Genomic DNA, 19,783 nt, shown 5'->3' with positions numbered 1-19,783 from the left:
CGTTTTTCATCCTTCACTCACCATCAAGTCAACCTCTGCAACCTTCGCTCACCTTTCTTTTCCTTTTTCCTTTGCAGTTCCCGCGATGGCTCGAACAAAGACCACCGCGAATCCTCCTCCTTCGTCACGACCCCCTCCATCTCAAGCTCATAACCCACCGCGAGCACCTGGTGCTCTCTCTTCCCAGGTTGAGAGGCCTGCAACCTCTCGCCCCAACCTTGCTCAGGCTACTCCACCAATCGCCGGAGGAGCCTCCATCGCCTCTCCAGACTACAAGAAGCTATACCCATGGGCCACCTCAACTTTGCTGAAGGAGACTTCCTCAGTAAACTTTGCTCTGGCCGTGCTTCGATTGAAGAAAGGGGACGAGCCCAACCTTTCGTTCCACAAGGAGCACGATGACAAACTGACGGTGCTGCCTTGCCCCCCCGACGTGCCAGTCTGCGCAGATGACAAAGGGAACAACGGCGAGTTGTTCTTTTTTGTGTATACCACCCTCTTCAAGAAGGTGAAACTTAGGTTTCCCCTTACCCGTTTCGAACGGGAACTCTTAACCGAGCTTGACATCGCCGCCGCCCAGCTTCATCCCAACAGCTGGGCATTCGTGCGGGTGTTTCAAATCTTGTGCGCGCATTTGGGACTACCGGCCTCGGTAGATGTGTTCCTCTTCCTGTTCGAGGCCAAGAACCCTGGAGATCGCCTTTGGGTGAGCCTGAACGGAATTGCTGGGAGGTCAATCCTTTCTATCTTCCAGCAATCTTACAAGGATTGGAAAGGAAAATTCGTCCAGGTGCGCCAAAATGACCAAGACGCTTCGCTGCTCGACGGATTTCCCTTGTACTGGGTAAACAAGGGAAATAAAGACTCCAAGGGAAGCTTCAGAAAGCCAAGAAGCCCCGACAACATGGGCGATTTGGACAAGGACCTGTGCCTCTTCTGGAAGAGCGTGGCAACCGCTAACATCACCTTTCTCACCTCTTCGCTCATCTCCTTCGAGTTCTTCAAGGACCAACTCGAGGCTCGCATAGGTTAGTGCTTACCTCAACGTTTAAGTCTTTGCCCTATGTTGCACCTCTGTTATCTATTACTGGGCGTCTTGTCTGTTGCGCACTAGACTTGGTCTTTATTTCCTGCACCATTTGTTTGTCTTATTTGCACACTTACTCATATGTTTTACCTTTGTCTTTGAGCTTACCTGTGTACTTTTGCACTATGCAGATCTCATGCTGGGTAAAGGCAAGTTAGCTGAATTGAGGGCGCTCGCCCGAGCCCACGGATTGGCATCGGGCTCCCAAACTGTGCCCAACTCAGTGGCGGAGATCGCCGCTGCTCAGGGCAGATCGCCCCCTCCAGGCCAAACCCATTCAGAAGCGTTATCCGCTCAACAACGCAAGAAACTCGTCTTAAGGAAGCCAAAGAGGAAAGCTCCTCAGGTGGTCCATGAGGATGAAGAAGAAGACGATGAGGCAACTGAGGATGGCCTCATCACCAAAAGGAGAAGGGTGGCACCTTCTTCACCACCTGCTCCACCTCCTCTTCCAAGACCAACACCGTCTTCCCCACCAGCTCCAATTCCAACACCGCCTTCTCCCCCAGCTGCAACACCGCCAGTTCAAGCAGTACCTTTGGCGGCTGCATTTCCCGCGGTTGAGGCTACTGAGCCCAACTTCATGGAGAACCCTCCGAGCGCCTCCACGCCATTCATATCCGCTGGAGAGGGTCCTCCTTCAACTGCCTCAATCGCCGAAGCCGCGGCAGGTGGGGATGAAGGTGGTTACAACTCGCCAATCATCATCACCGAGTCCCCCTCGTCACCACCACGCCAAGAAGCTCCAATTCAACAACCAATCGAAGAGGACGGTGGTGAGAGCCAGCACTAGGCTCCTTCAGCGCCTCCACAAACAGCGGTTGCAAACCTACCCCTTGCGGTTAAGGGGATCTAGGAACCCTTCACGGCCAAACTCAGAATGATGGCAGAGGACCTCCCCTCCATCATATCAAAAGCTGTGGAGAGCTCCAGCAAGAAACTTCAAGACGAAATCTCCATGCTCCAAGAGGAGAATCGCCTAATAAGGATCGAGGCGGAGAAGTTGTCTTGCAACCTTATGCTGGCAGAGATCGACCATTCGAGAGTGGAGGACGCCATGAGCACTGAGCTGAGGGTGGCGCGCAAGGAGGCCACCGATCTGCGCCACAAGGTGCACCTCCTAGCTCAAGAGAAAATTGAGCTGGAGAGCAACCTGGTCCCCTACCATCTCAAGGTGGCTAGCCTGGAGGCGTTGATCAAAGCAGATGCAGCCAAGGTAGAAAACCTTGAGAAGAGGTCAGTAGATCGGGAGGTCCTCTTAGGAAAAGTCGAGAAAGAGAGGGATGACACCGTGGTTAAGCTCGCCGAGGCTAAAAAGGAGAATGAAAGGATCGCCGCAGAGCTGGCCCAGGCGCAGGCGAAAAACAAGAAGGTTACTGAAAACCTCCTTCAAGCTCGTGAGACAACTGAAGAACTAAAGAAACGAGCTGATGAGTTGGAACAGCAGACCGAGGGGCTCAAAAAGCAAACTGAAGAGCTCGAGCTGAGCTCCGCCCAAATCCTCGCTGCTGGGTTTGACGCCGCCCTGGAGCAATTTGCCTGCCAGTACCCTGATCTGGACCTCTCCATGGTGTCACTAAACAACGAAGTGGTGGATGGGAAGATTGTTCCTTCTGAAGATTAGCTGCTTCCCTCCATCACTTATTCATCTGTTCTTCTCTCTTACACACTTACTTGTAATAACTTTCCCTTTTTGGTATATGCATTTCGAACTGATACCACTGTGTTATGAAATTTTCTGCTTCTTCTTACAATCTCTCTGTTTGCCTTGCTTTTGCTCGTAAAAAATCACTAAAACGAAATTGACTCAGTAATTCTGCGAGCGCAACCGTTTACTAACTGCTTCAAACTATCAACTTTCGGACGATATCATTCTAATAACTTGTGAACTTTAAGGCAGTCGAGCTTCAGCGTAAAACTATTTGCTAAACAGCACGTTTTAACTCAACTGATAGTTTAAGGCATAGTTCACCTGATCTGCTCCATCGAAACGGGCCTTAACTCTTGCCATCGCTTGAATTTCTTCTGATCTCCAAAGAGTCTTGGCGATACCAGCTTCCTCTTGCCTTCATAACTTGGCCATTGTTCCCTCATCTGGGGGTAGAGGCGCCTTTCGGATCCTTCTCTACCTTCCCTGAGTAAGCCGGATAGCTAGGCGTTCTCTTCGAACCTACCTTAGCTATCCTTTAAACTTCTTCCACCCTTCACACCGTACCTGAACTCGTTCGAGACGAGAAGGATTTTATCTTGCCTGAACTCGCTCGACGGCGAGAAGGTCTTTAACTCGCCTGAACTCGCTCATCGGCGAGAAGGTCTTTAACTCGCCTGAACTCGCTCCACGACGAGAAGGTCTTTAACTCGCCTGAACTCGCTCATCGGCGAGAAGGTCTTTAACTCGTGCCTCTACATTGCCCCAGGGGCTACATCTTCTCTCCCCTGGAAACACTGAGGACGTTTTACTGGTGCCTCTACATTGCCCCAGAGGCTACATCTTCTCTCCCCTGGAAGCACTGAGGACTTTTTACTGGTGCCTCTACATTGCCCCAGAGGCTACATCTTCTCTCCCCTGGAAGCACTGAGGACTTTTTACTCTTTCTCGCCTCAGGACGCGCGAGGGCGTTGAGGTCTTTTAAACATTGCCGGTGCCTCCGATCGCCGAAATACGGTGAGGACTTTTAACTTTAACTGATGCCGCCAATCGCCGAAAAGCGATGGGGACTTAGAAACTTTTTAGAAAGCATGCGACATAACTTCAAAACTCGCCTTAAATCACATTCGAGTGACAAGGTCTTTCTTTTTTCAAAACTTTTGTAATAACAACAAGCATGCAATCTAAAACACTTTAAACTTCGAAAACTCTTCTTTATTGGGTGGCCTCATTAAAAACCCTCCTTAGGAAAAAAGAGTGCCCCCTTCAAACTGTTTTAACAGAAAGCTTGCAAACTCTTCGTGTTTGTTTTTACTTACAAAGCTTTTAACTGTAATATAACTTGAGGTGCGTGGCGTTCCAGGTGCGAGGAATCGCCCCTCCTTCCAGCGTTTCTAAGCGGTAGGCGCCGTTCCCGAGCGCCTCGGTTATCCTGAACGGTCCCATCCACTTAGGTGACAACTTGTTCTCCATCTCCTACTGGTGGGCCTTCCTCATCACCAGGTCGCCTTCTTTAAACTGCCTTGGCATCACCTTCGAGTTATACCTTCGTTCAATCCTTCTTTTCACTGCCTCAGCCTTCACTCTCGCCTCCTCCCTGACCTCATCCAGCAAATCCAGATTCAACCTTCTTTCCTCATTCGAGTTTTCCGCTACAAAGTTCTGGAATCTCGGCGAGCTCTCTTGGATTTCCACTGGAATCATTGCGTCACATCCATAGACCAGGCTAAACGGGGTCTCATGGGTTCCTGACTGCTCGGTGGTGTGGTACGCCCAAACTATACGGGGTACCTCCTCAGCCCAACTTCCTTTGGCTTTCTCTAGCCTTCTCTTCAAACCTCTCAGCAATACCCGATTGACTGACTCTACTTGGCCATTCGTCTGAGGGTGCTCGACAGATGCAAATACTTGTTGAATTCCCACCCCTTCGCACAGCTTCTTCAACAGGTGACTTGCAAACTGAGTTCCGTTATCTGACACCAGGCGCTTGGGCACACCAAACCGGCACACGATGTTCTTCCACACAAAGCTCTCGATCTTGTGCGCGGTGATCTGGGCCACTGGTTCTGCTTCGATCCACTTGGTGAAATATTAAATTGCCACCAGCAAGTACTTCATCTGCCTGATCGCCAATGGAAAAGGTCCCAGAATGTCGATCCCCCATGTATGAAACGGCCAAGGGCTGTAAATCGACTTCAACTCCTCGGGAGGCGCCTTGTGCCAATCGGCGTGCTGCTGACATTGCTTGCAACACTGTGCATACTTCTTGCAGTCTTCTCTCATTGTAGGCCAATAGTAACCTGCACGGAGGGTTCTTGCGGCCAGAGCTCGACCCTTGACGTGGCTTCCACATATCCCTTCATGGAGCTCGGCCATGATTCTTGTACATTTCTCTCCGTGCACACATTCCAGGAGTGGGTGTGTGAACCCAAACCTATACAACTCGCCATCAATCATCGTGAACTTGCTGGAGTTCTTCTTTATCTTCCTGCCCTCCGTCGGATCCAGCGGGAGAAGGCCATCCGCCAGGCATCGCTTGTACTGTGTTACCCAGGTGTCTAGCTCATGGGTCGTGCAGACCTGTGCCACGCTTACCTTCTCCTCCCGGCACACCCTTATTCTCGGCGATCTCAAGGTCTCCTGGGTCAAAGACCTGTGGCTCCTCCCCGCTTTCTCCGTCGATTTGCTTATCTGAAGAACCAGGTGATCTGCCACAAATGCTCTGGGTGTCTTCAGAGTTTCTTGGATCACCGTCCTCTGCCTACCCCCCTTGCCTGAACTGGCGAGCTTAGCTAGCAAGTCAGCTCGGGCATTCTGCTCTCTGGGCACATGCACCACTTCAAAGGATACAAAGGAACTCTTCAACTCCTGTACATACTCCAGGTAAGCCGCCATTTGTGGATCCCTGGCCTGGAACTCGCCTGTTACTTGTCCTGTGACTAACAGCGAGTCACTCTTAGCCATTAGCACCCTAGCTCCCATCTCCTTGGCCAGCAAGATTCCGGCGATCAGCGCCTCATACTCTGCTTGGTTGTTGCTGGCCTTGAAGGCAAATCTCAGGGACTGCTCAATCAGCACACCGTTGGGCCCTTCCAAGATGACTCCAGCACCGCTACCCTGCTGGTTCGACGATCCGTCCACCGAAAGCACCCAACGAAAGTCATCCCCCTCAACTCGTGTTGCTTCTGACGAGAGCTCGACCACGAAATCTGCAAAAATCTGTCCCTTAATCAGGCCTCGGGGCTCATACTTGATATCGAACTCCGACAGCTCCACCGCCCACTTCACCATCCTCCCAGCTACATCGGGCTTCTTCAGAACCTTCTGGATGGGCAAGTCGGTCATCACCAGTATTGTGAAGCTCTGGAAATAGTGGCGTAACCTTCTCGCCGAAAAAACCACTGCCAGTGCAGCTTTCTCCAAGGCCTGATATCTCACTTCGGGGCCCTGCAGCACCTTGCTGACAAAATAAATAGGCTTTTGGGCTTGATCCTGGTCTTGGGCGAGCACCGCACTCACCGCCCTCTCAGTCACCGCAAAATACAACCCCAGAGGGGTCCCCACCAGCGGTTTGCACAAAACCGGCGGGCTCGCCAGGTATTCTTTAAGCTTGACGAAGGCCTCTTCACACTCCTTCGTCCAGGCAAACTTGTTGTTTCGCCTTAAACACTGAAAATACGGATGACCCTTCTCTCCGCTTGCTGATACGAAACGAGACAGGGCGGCCATTCGACCTGTAAGTTACTGCACTTCCTTCACGGTAGCCGGGCTCCTCATCGCCAAGATGGCAGCACACTTATCAGGATTGGCTTCTATTCCTCTTTCAGTCAAGAGAAATCCCAAGAACTTCCCCGCCTCCACGCCAAAGATGCACTTCTCGGGATTCAGCTTTAACCTGAACTTGGCGATCGTAGTGAACAACTCCTCCAAGTCCGCAACGTGCTTGCTCTTCTCCGGCGAGGTCACGACCATGTCATCCACGTACGCTTGCACATTCCTTCCCAGCATTGGTGCAAGTACCCGATCCATCAACCTCTGGTACGTGGCCCCTGCGTTCTTCAGCCCAAAAGGCATCACCTTGTAGCAGTAGCACGATCTCTCGGTCATGAAGGCGGTCTTCTCTTCATCCATGGGATGCATCTTTATCTGGTTGTACCCCGAGAAGGCATCCAGGAAACTCAACAACTTACACCCTGCAGCACTGTCATCCAGGGCGTCTATGCTTGGTAAAGGATACGAATCCTTTGGGCAAGCCTTGTTCAGATCAGTGAAATCGACACACATGCGCCACTTGCCATTGCTCTTCTTCACCAGCACGACATTGGCTCGCCACTCAGGGTACTGGACTTCCCTGATATGGCCTGCAGCGAGGAGCTTCTGGGTTTCATCCCTGATCGCCTGCCTTCTCTCCTCATTGAATTTCCTTCTTCTCTGTCGCACTGGTCTGACTTGGTTGTCCATTGCTAGATGATGGCACAAGAAGTCGGGGTCAATTCCCGGCATTTCTGAAGCAGACCATGCGAAAGCATCTAGATGCTGCTCTATCACCTTGGCAATCTGGTCTTGGAGCTCAGCCTCCAAGGATCTTCCCAACTTGAAGACCTTTCCCCCGATCTCCCTTTCGAGCCATTCCTCGACGGGTTTTGGTCTAGCTTCCCTGGCGATCACCGCCCTGGCGATTCCCAGCTCCCTCGCTTCCTCAGGGCGGTTCCTCGCCTCTTCTTCCCGCTCGGCGTTCTCTCCCTCAACCTCAGCATCCATCATGGCCACGTCTCCCCCGGCGACCACCTCCATCGCTGCACCAATAACCCGCCACCCTGTTGGCTTGGGCTTCACACCGGGATGTAACTAACTGACCTCTTGTTCTTCAGGCTATTCTCATAGCACTTCTTCGCTTCTTTCTGGTCAGATTTGATGGTGATCACCACCCCTTCCATCGACGGCAACTTCACCTTCATGTGCCTGGTCGAAGGCACAGCTCCTATTCTGTTTAGTGTTGGTCTTCCCAACAGAATGTTATATGCTGAAGGAGCGTTCACGACGAGGTACTTGATTTTCTCCATTCTTGAGCCCGCCTCATCCGTGAAGGTAGTTCTCAACTCTATATACCCCCTGACCTCCACCTGATCGCCAGCGAAACCATACAAACACCCTCCATAGGGCCTCAGCTGGTCAAGGGGCAACTACAACTGTGTGAAAGTCGGCCAGAACATCACATCTGCCGAGCTTCCTTGGTCCACCAGTACTCTGTGGACCTTCCTTCCTGCCGTAACAAGCGAGATGACTATTGGATCGTTGTCATGAGGCACAACGTCCCTGAGATCTTCCCTTGTGAACGTGATGTCCACGTCTGGTGAGTGGTCCTCGAACATGTCCACCGTCATCACAGACCTCGCATATTTCTTCCTCTGTGACGCGGTGCATCCACCACCCGAGAAACCTCCTGCAATGGTGTGGATCTCTCCATGGGTAGGCATCTCGTGCTGCTGAGCCTCACCACCTGCTGGCTGGGAGCTCGACGCAAGTAATCGTTTAGGAACCCGCTCTTGACCAGGTCGTCGAGCTGGTATCCTAAAGCCAAACATGAGTCCATGGTGTGGCCAAAGCCCTGGTGGAATTCGCACCAGGCGTCTGGCTTTGGTCCCAACACCTTGTCGCCCACCTTCTCGGGCGCCTTCAGCTTGGCTTCTATATTGGGAATGGCGATCAGGTCCGCCAACCCCATGACAAACTTATGCTTCGGCGAGCGATTGTACTCCCGACGTGCTAACTGAGGGCGCCCTGGGCCCCTGCCCTTGTTCTTCCTTGGATCCCCCCTGCCCTTGTTCTTCCTTGGATCATAAGGATGGCGAGTCCTCTGATCCCTCTTGGCCGCCGCTATCTCCAGCACCCTCTGTGGCTGGATCCTGGTCTGAGCACGTGGCCTAGCGGGGGCCACGCTTCCCCTCTTCTCGGCGACCTCACTTTCATCGGCGATGTGGGCCACCGCAAGTCGCCTAACATCAGCAAACGTGGCGGGGTGAGCCCTGATCAACGCCTCGCATAAGGGTCCCGGCAGCACGCCCTTCTTGAATGCGTAGACCAACATCTCTTCGTCCTTGGCCGGCGAGCGGACCATCTGCGCCCCAAAACGATTCAAGTAGTCCCTGAGGGACTCTCCCTGGTACTGCCTTATGTCGAACAGATCATAAGACACCCTAGGCGGTGCCTTGTTCACTATGTACTGCTCGACGAAGATCTTCGAAAACTGCTGGAAGTTGGTTATGTGGCCTGTAGGCAGGCTCACAAACCATTCCAGCACCGTCCCCTGGAGTGTGCTCACAAACATCTTGCAGTACACAGCATCCGATCCTCCTGACAGCATCATCTGCGTGTGGAACGTGGTGAGATATGCCTCAGGATCCTCCATGCCGGTAAAAACAGCTTTCACGGGTACCACACTCGCAGGGATAGGCGTGTCTGTAATCGCCTGAGCGAAAGGCATGGGGAAAACGCGAGGCGGAGTTGACGGCACGACCTCTTCTGCGACTGGGCGCCCTCGCTGCTCCTGAAGAGCTTGGCGCAATTCCTCAGTCACTCTACTAAGCTCTTCATTCCTGGCCTGAGAGGCGACCAGGTCCTCGTGCATTTTTGCCTGCTCTATGCGCGAGGCTTCCACATTCACCTGCAGCAAACGCATGATCTCCACCATTTGCGCCATAGTCATGGCGCCTTCAGCAGCAACGGGCACAACTGGACTTGAACAGTTGCTTCTCATCTTTCTCTTGAAAACTTGACAGATCACAAAGAGCGATGAACAACACCTTCTTCAGCGACGATCGACTCAGCGATCAATCGGTCAAAGCTTCGCAAAACTCCAAAGAACTTCAAGAACACAACCTCAACAACAAACCTTCACAGAAACTCACGACTCCACCACAATCCACCGCTTCTTCCACGAAAATCCAACGAGCGGCGAAACTTAGATCTCACCGATTAAAACTTGCGTAAGCAGCGAAAAACCTCTCCTCACCGAACAAGAACTCAAACGAACGGTGGAAAACACGAAACCGCCGAACAAAGCTTAGATGAACGGCGGAAAATGGTTGCACCAGCACACAACCACACAGAAACTGCAGAAACTTCCAAGAACTCACGCTGTGGATGGGAACAGGTTTTACACGGCCCCACGGTGGGTGCCTGATAATCCTGCCTGTTGACCGGGAAGCAAGAACCTTGCCTCGTCAAACCTGGATCGATTCACCTCAAGAACCTGCAAAAGACAGAACGGCGCCGCTGCGGCCGATCACGCTCCGACGCCCAAGTCAGCGACTGAACCACCAAATACTAAGAGAAAACTCAAGAACTCTAAGGAACCGTGCAAAATTCTCTCTCAGCGTACTCAAAACTCGCAAGCGTAAAGAAGCAATCTAAACATGCGTACCTCAGAAGTTCGTTAGAATCTCTTATATACTTGCGCACTTTCTCTCTCTAGACAGTTACACTTCTGGACACGTGGCTCGCATCCAGCTGTACACGTGTCACCATCTGGAGCATCCTTGACTTGGGCGCCACTTCTTACTCTTCAGGTTTTTGGCTAAGTTACTTATGCATGACACAACTCAGTGCATAGCTGCCTTGGAGCGTGATTCTTCTGGGGTGGCGAGTTTCGGGTGCCTTCGTACACACCTTCCCTGTGGTCTCGCCGACCGCCTTCATGATCTACTTTACTTGCTTCACCGTGTATGTTCAGGTAAGCTGTCTCCCGACCTCATCCTCTGGCTAGCTAGGAATGACTATCTGACGATCTCAACTTTGGCGATGTCCTTGTTTTCGGCGATCTCTAACCACTAGGTCGTCTGGGTTCGCATCCCAACTCGGTGACCGCCGGTTTAGGTATGCTAGAGATCGGAGCACGCCAACTTAATAACTGGCGACACACGAGCCCCCCGACTTCCTTCCCTTCTGCCAGTCATGGGCCTCGCTCAAACGCCTGCTAATAGCTTGCTGCCACGTCATCACTTCCGACTACCAAGGCGGTAAGAATAGATGAAGAAAACAAAACAGAACTACTGGAATTGTAAAAAAAAAAACAAAAAACTGGAATCTGTGCGTAACTTCAAAAATTTATCTGGAACGTTATAATGCAAACTGGAATCTGAAATTTAAACCACTGAAACTTCAAGATGTTATCTCACTTTGGGCACTGGAATCACACAAAACAGTATACCAATTAATTGTGATAAATTTCCGAAAATCACTGCACATGACTGTTTTTCCAGAGTCAGAATTTTACACTCTGTTCGTATTTCCTTTATCATTTTTTTTTGTATTTGGAATTTTGATACACTTCATTTTTTTACTCTTAGGTAACACTTCAAACTACATAAATCCAGAGTTTCAGAATTTTCTCTAACAATTGTAATTTGCATAAACGAAAACAGTCAGCACAGTTTCAGGAAAAATAGAGGAAACCTAAACTGGAATGAAAAAATAGAATTGAGAAACTTCAAAAGACATAATAGAATTGATGTTTCAAGAACTTGTATAGATCTAAAATACAAGTAAGAACTCAAATCTAAAAAGAAAAGGCACCAAAGGATCAAGAAAACAAACACATAAAACTGTACTCAAAACAAAATCAAGAAACAAAAATTATCAACAAAAGGACTACATAGAATGATACATTTTTTAAGAAACATGACTTTGACAAAACTTATAAGGATTCAAAAATCAAAATGACACAACACAATGTAATAAGAACAAGAAAACAACAAGAAAACTAAAAAATAAACCTAAAACAGAAAGGTAACAACAAGAATGTAAAGTTCTTGAATTAAAAGTGCCAAAACAACTCAAACACACATTACAACAAACCTAAGACTCATGATACCTGATCTTGCCGACAACTCGACGTGGAGGATTGCTTCGTAGCACTCTCTGCCCCGTCTATGCGACTGTGTTATCTGCAAAATCACCCTCAGAACCTTCTCTAGGATCTCCAAACGCGACCTGCAAAACACACAGACGGCGCCTCTAGCGGCCGTTTGCACTCCGACGATCAAGTTAGATCACAGAACCACTAATGAGAAAAACTAGTAGTGTGTGTGAAAACTCTTGCTCTCTCTTTTCTCTTTTTTCTCTAAATCTCACCCTGATTCCCCTTTATGCCTCTCTCTGTTTCTGGGCCTAACAGAATTCTGTTATGCCCCTCTGGCATGTGTCAGAACCCTGTTATGCTTTTCTGCGACAACGTACCTCCAGAATCAGTAGAGTGTGAGTGTCTATGCGTGTCTGCGTGTCTCTGTGCTTGACTGCGCTTGTCTGTACCTTTAGCGGTACGGAGTGCACCTTTATCTGGACCGCGCCCTTCTCAGATGATGACACAAGGAGGCATGCAACTCACATCTAACCATACACGTGGCACCACTTGAAGGGCTCTAGCACTTCTCTTTGTGCGCCTAAGTCATTCCCTTGCGGAGTAACTTAGCATATTTCTTCCATCTTGGTAAATCGCATACTCTCAGGAGAACGCCAGGTGTGGCTGGTCTAGGCACACTCACCAAGCGTTGCTCTCTACGTAAACGGCTTACACTCCACAGTGCCACGCACGTAATGGGTTGAGGGAGTCACCAATCACTGACCGGTTTACTAGCTCCCTCAGGCCACTCTCGTGCACGATTCCCTGAGATGTGCTCATGCGAGGTCCATGCGTAACGCTCTCGCTGGGAACCTTAGTCCCAGTTTAACTGCGTGTAACACGAGACCCCGATGACTGATCAGTGCTCTATTGCTTCTCGCGTTCTGCCCCCAGGCGTTCATCTGGGAACTGGTCTGTTGGTGGCCACTTGGTTACTGACCACCGATCACCGTTCTGGGTGATCTGTCCCCTGACTTCTCTGCCGCCTGATCTGTCGGTGGTCACTTGTTTATTGACAACCGATCACGTTCACCCTGATCTATCTGTCACCTGGTCCACGTGTCACCCTGCGAGTGGTCCACGTGGTTGCCTTCTGCTGACATCATCGACTACCGATGACCGACTGGATCAATACCACTTGAATAGGTTGCCATTGCCAACACTGGGAAGCCACTTTTGGCCACAATTCTATACTGGCGAGTCAATACAGATGAATAGCAAAAACAAGAGATTGGCTGGTGGACATTACTCAAAAAACACAAATCTCCGACTTATGCAGCTTTGGCCTATGTTTTCTATTGTTAGGCTATGTAGTGTGAGATGATTGTTGACGTTGTTGATTCTGTGTGTTCTTGCTTTCCTAGTGTTATTAGAGGTACGGTGTTGCTTTAGTGCTAGCGTTTGCAGCGTTTTATTGCAAACAGCTCAACCTCTTGTTTCTATGAGGGTGTTTTATGTAAAAGGGTTGAGATACCCCTTTGTATCTCCTCTAATTTTAATTCCATTCTTTGCTGATAAAAAAAAAAACATTTTCTCTTATGCATCGATGTAATTCCTAACTAATTATCACATAAATTTCATATTTGGCTAGCAACCCAACGTGTAAGAAACAAGTGGGTGACATATTCAAGTAAATTGTCACACATGACACATGTATGAAAAGGACTACCTCTATATACTAAATTATTCAAAGTAGGTACTTGTTTGTAAAAGTCTCCAACAAAAGAATAAAGCTTAGGGTAATGCTTTAATCTTTCATAAAGTTGTGTAAATGTCTACATCTTCCCCCACCAGGTTGTTTTGCGTTGCATATGCTTATTTAGGTGTATATATGCCTTCCTTGTCCCCTATCCACTTCCATTTGTCCTTTTTATGATTGTATTTTGATATCCTCAATCTTCTGTATGATTTCATCCACTAAAGTCTTCTCCCTCGTAAATCATTCCCTTCTCCGATTAAAATTTTAAGCCGATTGATCAACATTTCAATTTATTATGAACAAAATCATTACCCATTTTTATATAATTAGTTTGTAATATAAAATTTTAATTGAAATTGATTCTTGTGAGCTCAACACTCGTACTTCAAATCATTATACTTTAGTTGACTCAGTACACTTGTCGAGAGAAATCAATAACAATATCGTGATTTGTGTTTTGGGAGACAAATTGTTTGTATTTGGGATCAATTTGTATCTTAGAAGTATAGGGTCTTTAAGTTTGGCTAGACCCAGAATCCTTTTAGTATAAGTATTTTTTATAGATTTTACTCTGTATAAAGGTTAACACCACAAGTGCTCATATACTCAATATATATTTTTGTTACCGATCAAAATAAATAAATCTTAACATAGAGAAGAAGGATTTTCAAGTTGAAATCCTAAAATAAAATTTAAAAGAACTATTTGTGTTTAAGGATATAAGAGCCTTAAAACAAATATAATGTATAAATTGAAAATAAAAAATACAAGGGCTTGATTTTCACCACAACTAGAAAATTAAAAAAAAAAATTGATTAAATCAATGGTTTTACATTTAACCCAATAGAAAGTTATCTTTAAAAAATTAATTAACATTTGTAATTCAAATATTTCAAAGAGACATTTATTTAGTCTGGTTTTGGCATACTTATCCCTTATTATGTCGACTTAACAAAGTACTTTATGGAATACTCTATTCCATTTTAAACTAAACTAAGAAATTACAAATAGCTAATTGAATTTTTAACATGAAGTCTGAACTTCTACGTTCAGATGCTAGAATACTAACAGATACAATCATTCCTTGAAATCAAGCATTTTGTTTAGTGCAGTAAGATAAGCTTCTACACTGGAAACAACATCTACTCCTTTTCCAATCCCACTATAAAAAGAAAAAATTTGAAATATTAGATATGCATGTGAGAAGTTAGCAAGAAAATGATATACTAAACAATCAAAGTTTGATTAACAATACCTAAATGTGGGATAAAAAATGTTTCCAGATGAGTGTGCATTCTCTTTACGAATTACAACATGTATAGTTGCAATTGCATCAGTTCCTCCTGTGATTGTATTTAGTGAGTACTCAAGAACTTTCACAGCTTCCTGCATTAAATATTAAATATTGTAAAGATTCCATTATAGAAATATATTTACTGATAAAAAAAACTTAATTAGAATATAAATATTCATGCGATTGCAAGAAATGTTCTTTCTATATGATCCTGCCTGTTGACCAAAACGCTGGAGCCTTGCCTCGTCAGACCTGGATCGACTTCTGCGCCGTGTTAGCCTCCGTCCTTCACCGCGATCCACCTCAAGAACCTGCAAAAGACAGAACGGCGCCGCTGCGGCCGATCACGCTCCGACGCCCAAGTCAGCGACTGAACCACCAATTACTAAGAGAAAGCTCAAGAACTCTAAGGAACCGTGCAAAGTTCTCTCTCAGTGTACTCAAAACTCGCAAGCGTAAAGAAGTTATCTGAACGTGCGTACCTCAAAGTTCGTTGGAAACTCTTATATACCTGGGCACTTTCTCTCTCCTGACAGTTACACATCTGGACACGTGGCTCGCATCCAGCTGTACACGTGTCATCATTTGGAGCATCCTTGACTTGGGCGCCACTTCTTACTCTTCAGGCTTTTGGCTAAGTGACTTACGCATGGAGTGCAAAGCTGCCTTGGAGCGTGATCTCTTCTGAGTGGCGAGTTCGGGTGCCTTCATATACACCTTCCCTGTGGTCTCGCCGGCCGCCTTCATGATCTGCTCTACCTGCTTCACCGTGTATGTTCAAGTAAGCTGTCTCCCGACCTCATCCTCTGGTTAGCTAGGAAATGACTATCTGACAACTTTATCCTTTGCTTCGAGGGCCTAGAACAAGCTTCCCTGATCCTTCGGCGATGTCCTTCTCTCGGCAATCTCTAACCATCAGGTCGCCTGGGTTCGCATCCGGCGACTTCATCTCAAACTTGGTGATCGCCGGTTTAGGTACGACAGAGATCGGAGCACGCCAACTTAATACCTGACGACCGCTCGAGCCCCCCGACTTCCTTCCCTTCTGCCAGCCATGGGCTCCGCTCAACACGCCTTCATAATAGCTTGCTGCCACTTCATCACTTCCGACTACCAGGGCGGTACACAAGCCCCCCAGTCTTAAGCGAAGACTTGTCCAGCGAAAAGACTAATGGAGTCACGTCACTACCGATCTACGTGGCGCTGGCGCAGAATTCCAAACGCTCGTACTTTCTGCTTCCCTGACGCTCCACCAAAACCTTTCCAATCGCTCGACACGTGGCTTCATCAACGGTCATCTTTAGCTGTCGTTTACGCTTCCAAAAAACCGTTTGAAAAACCCTTAAACCCATTTCATTTCTACTGTTCCATCATCTCTTTGCCTTCTCAAACGCTCTGAGTTTCCTCTGCAAACCCACGACGCTCTTCAACCCTCTCAATCCCCAACTCCCTTCAGCGTTTAACCGATCATCGAAAGGTACCTCTTTTACTTCCTCTGTTGATTTTTGCTGCATTTTAATCGATTCGCATCATCCATTAACTGTCTGGTGCATACGCTGTGGGTTGTTTCTTCTTCTTCCCCCTTTTCGCAACTTAGGGCTTCGCCTTCCATTTCTTCCATCACAACGAACTTTCGTTCGTTCGTTTTTCATCCTTCATTCATAATGAAATCAACCTCTGCAACCTTCGCTCACCTCTCTTTTCCTTTTTCCTTTGCAGTTCCCGCGATGGTTCGTACAAAGATCACCGCGAATCCTCCCCCTTCGTCACGAAACCCTCCATCACAAGCGCATAACCCATCGCGAGCACCTGATGCTCCCTCTTCCCAGGCTGAGAGGCCTGCAACCTCTCGCCCCGACCTTGCTCAGGCTACTCCACCGGTCGCCGGAGGAGCCTCCATCCCTACTTCAGACTATAAGAAGCTTTACCCCTGGGCCAGCTCGGCTCTGCTGAAAGAAACTTCTTCAATAAACTCTGTGCTGGCGATGCTCCGACTAAGGAAAGGGGACCAGTCGGATCTTTCGTTTCACAAGGAGCACGACAGCAAAATGGTCGTGCTTCCTTGCCACCCTGATGAGCCAATCTGCGCTGACGACAAAGCGAGCAACGGCGAGTCATTCTGCTTTCTCTACGCAACGCTTTTCAAGAAGGTGAAGCTCCGACTTCCCTTTACTCGTTTCGAGCGAGAACTGCTAACTGAGCTCGACATCGCCCCTGCCCAGCTTCACCCTAACAGCTGGGCGTTCGTAAGGGCGTTCCAGATTATGTGCGCACACCTGGGACTGCCAGCGTCAGTGGACGTTTTCCTCTTCCTTTTTGAAGCTAAGCATCCAGGAGATCGCCTTTGGGTGATCCTGAACGGAATTGCTGGGAGGTCGATCCTTTCTATCTTCCCTGACTTTCAGGGCAGTGAACTGGATAGCTAAGTGTTCTCTTCGAACCTACCTTAGCTATCCTTTAAACTTCTTCCACCCTCCACACCGTACCTGAACTCGTTCGAGACGAGAAGGATTTTATCTTGCCTGAACTCGCTCGACGGCGAGAAGGTCTTTAACTCGCCTGAACTCGCTCATCGGCGAGAAGGTCTTTAACTCGCCTGAACTCGCTCGTTGGCGAGAAGGTCTTTAACTCGTGCCTCTACATTGCCCCAGGGGCTACATCTTCTCTCCCCCGGGAGCACTGAGGACTTTTTACTGGTGCCTCTACATTGCCCCAGAGGCTACATCTTCTCTCCTCTGGAAGCACTGAGGACTTTTTACTGGTGCCTCTACGTTGCCCCAGAGGCTACATCTTCTCTCCTCTGGAAGCACTGAGGACTTTTTACTCTTTCTCGCCTCAAGACGCGCGAGGGTGTTGAGGTCTTTTAACGGGTGCCTCCGATCGCCGAAAGACGATGAGGACTTTAAACTTTAACTGATGCCGCCAATCGCCGAAAGACGATGGGGACATAGAAACTTTTTAGAAAGCATGCCACATAACTTCAAAACTCGCCTTAAATCACTTTTGGGTGACAAGGTCTTTCTATTTTTCAAAACTCTTGCAATAACAATAAGCATGCAATCTAAAACACTTTGAACTTCGAAAACTCTTCTTTATTGGGCGGCCTCATTAAAAACCCTCCTTAGGGAAAAAAGAGTGCCCCCTTTTAAACTGTTTTAACAGAAAGCTTGCAAACTCTTCATGTTTGTTTTACTTACAAAGCTTTTAACTGTAATATAACTTGAGGTGCGTGGCGTTCCGGGTGCGAGGGATCGCCCCTCCTTCCAACGTTTCTAAGCGGTAGGCGCCGTTCCCGAGCGCCTCGGTTATCCTGAACGGTCCCGTCCACTTAGGCGATAGCTTGTTCTCCATCTCGTACTGGTGGGCCTTCCTCATCACCAGGTCGCCTTCTCTGAACTGCCTTGGCATCACCTTCGAGTTATACCTTCGTTCAATCCTTCTTTTCACTGCCTCAGCCTTCACTCTTGCCTCCTCCCTGACCTCATCCAGCAAATCCAGATTCAGCCTTCTTTCCTCATTCGAGTCTTCTGCTACAAAGTTCTGGAATCTCGGCGAGCTCTCTTGGATTTCCACTGGAATCATTGCGTTGCATCCATAGACCAGGCTGAATGGGGTCTCATGGGTTCCTGACTGCTCGGTGGTGTGGTACGCCCAGACTATACGGGGTACCTCCTCAGCCAAACTTCCTTTGGCTTTCTCTAACCTTCTCTTCAAACCTCTTAGCAAGACCCGATTGGCTGACTCTACTTGGCCATTCGTTTGAGGGTGCTCGACAAATGCAAATACTTGTTGAATTCCCACCCCTTCGCACAGGTTCTTCAACAGGTGACTTGCAAACTGAGTTCCGTTATCTGACACCAGGCGCTTGGGCACACCAAACCGGCACACGATGTTCTTCCACACAAAGCTCTCGATCTTGTGCGCGGTGATCTGGGCCACTGGTTCTGCTTCGATCCACTTGGGGAAATATTCAATCGCCACCACCAAGTACTTCATCTGCCTGATCGCCAATGGAAAGGGTCCCAGAATGTCGGTTCCCCATGTATGAAACGGCCAAGGGCTGTAGATCGACTTCAACTCCTCGGGAGGCGCCTTGTGCCAATCGGCGTGCTGCTGACATTGCTTGCAACACTGCGCGTACTTCTTGCAGTCTTCTCTCATTGTTGGCCAGTAGTAACCTGCACGGAGAGTCCTTGCGGCCAGAGCTCGACCCCCGACGTGGCTTCCACATACCCCTTCATGGAGCTCAGCCATGATTCTTGTACATTTCTCTCAGTGCACACATTCCAGGAGTGGGTGAGTGAACCCAAACCTATACAACTCGCCATCAATCATCGTGAACTTGCTGGAGTTCTTCTTTATCTTCCTGGCCTCCGTCGGATCCAGCGGGAGAAGGCCATCCGCCAGGCATCGCTTGTACTGTGTTACCCAGGTGTCTGGCTCATGGGTAGCGCAGACTTGTGTCACGTTCACCTTCTCTCCCCGACATGCCCTTATTCTTGGCGATCTCAAGGTCTCCTGGGTCAAAGACCTGTGACTCCTCGCTGCTTTCTCCGTCGATTTGCTTATCTGAAGAACCAGGTGATCTGCCACAAATGCTCTGGGTGTCTTCAGAGTTTCTTGGATCACCGGCCTCTGCCTACCCCCCTTGCCTGAACTGGCGAGCTTAGCTAGCAAGTCAGCTCGGGCATTCTGCTCTCTGGGCACATGCACTACTTCAAAGGAGGCAAAGGAACTCTTCAACTCTTGTACATACTCCAGGTAAGCCGCCATTTGTGGATCCTTGGCCTGGAACTCGCCTGTTACTTGTCCCGTGACCAACAGCGAATCACTCTTAGCCATTAACACCCTAGCTCCCATCTCCTTGGCCAGCAAGATACCGGTGATCAGCGCCTCATATTCTGCTTGATTGTTCCTGGCCTTGAAGGAAAACCTCAGGGACTGCTCGATCAGCACGCCGTTGGGCCCTTCCAAGATGACTCCAGCACCACTGCCCTGCTGGTTTGACGATCCGTCCACCGAAAGCACCCAACGAAAGTCATCCCCCTCAACTCGTGTGGCTTCTGACGAGAGCTCGACCACGAAATCTGCGAAAATTTGCCCCTTAATCGGACCTCGGGGCTCATACTTGATGTCGAACTCCGACAGCTCCACCA

The 19,783-nt window shown here is 48.7% G+C and overlaps 1 protein-coding gene across 1 annotated transcript; it reads left to right on the top strand.

The window, feature by feature from the left end:
- Positions 1-1,970: 1,970 nt before the first annotated feature.
- On the top strand, positions 1,971-14,393 carry LOC137815901 (filament-like plant protein 1). Its single transcript, XM_068619008.1, has 2 exons — positions 1,971-2,632; positions 14,387-14,393. The coding sequence occupies exons 1-2, from the start codon at positions 1,971-1,973 to the stop codon at positions 14,391-14,393; spliced, it is 669 nt and encodes a 222-aa protein (XP_068475109.1).
- The last annotated feature ends 5,390 nt before the right edge of the window (positions 14,394-19,783 follow it).

Source organism: Phaseolus vulgaris, chromosome 1, assembly GCF_000499845.2.
Source record: "Phaseolus vulgaris cultivar G19833 chromosome 1, P. vulgaris v2.0, whole genome shotgun sequence".
Lineage (NCBI taxonomy): Eukaryota > Viridiplantae > Streptophyta > Magnoliopsida > Fabales > Fabaceae > Phaseolus > Phaseolus vulgaris.
This window is presented reverse-complemented; position numbering and strand designations above follow the sequence as displayed.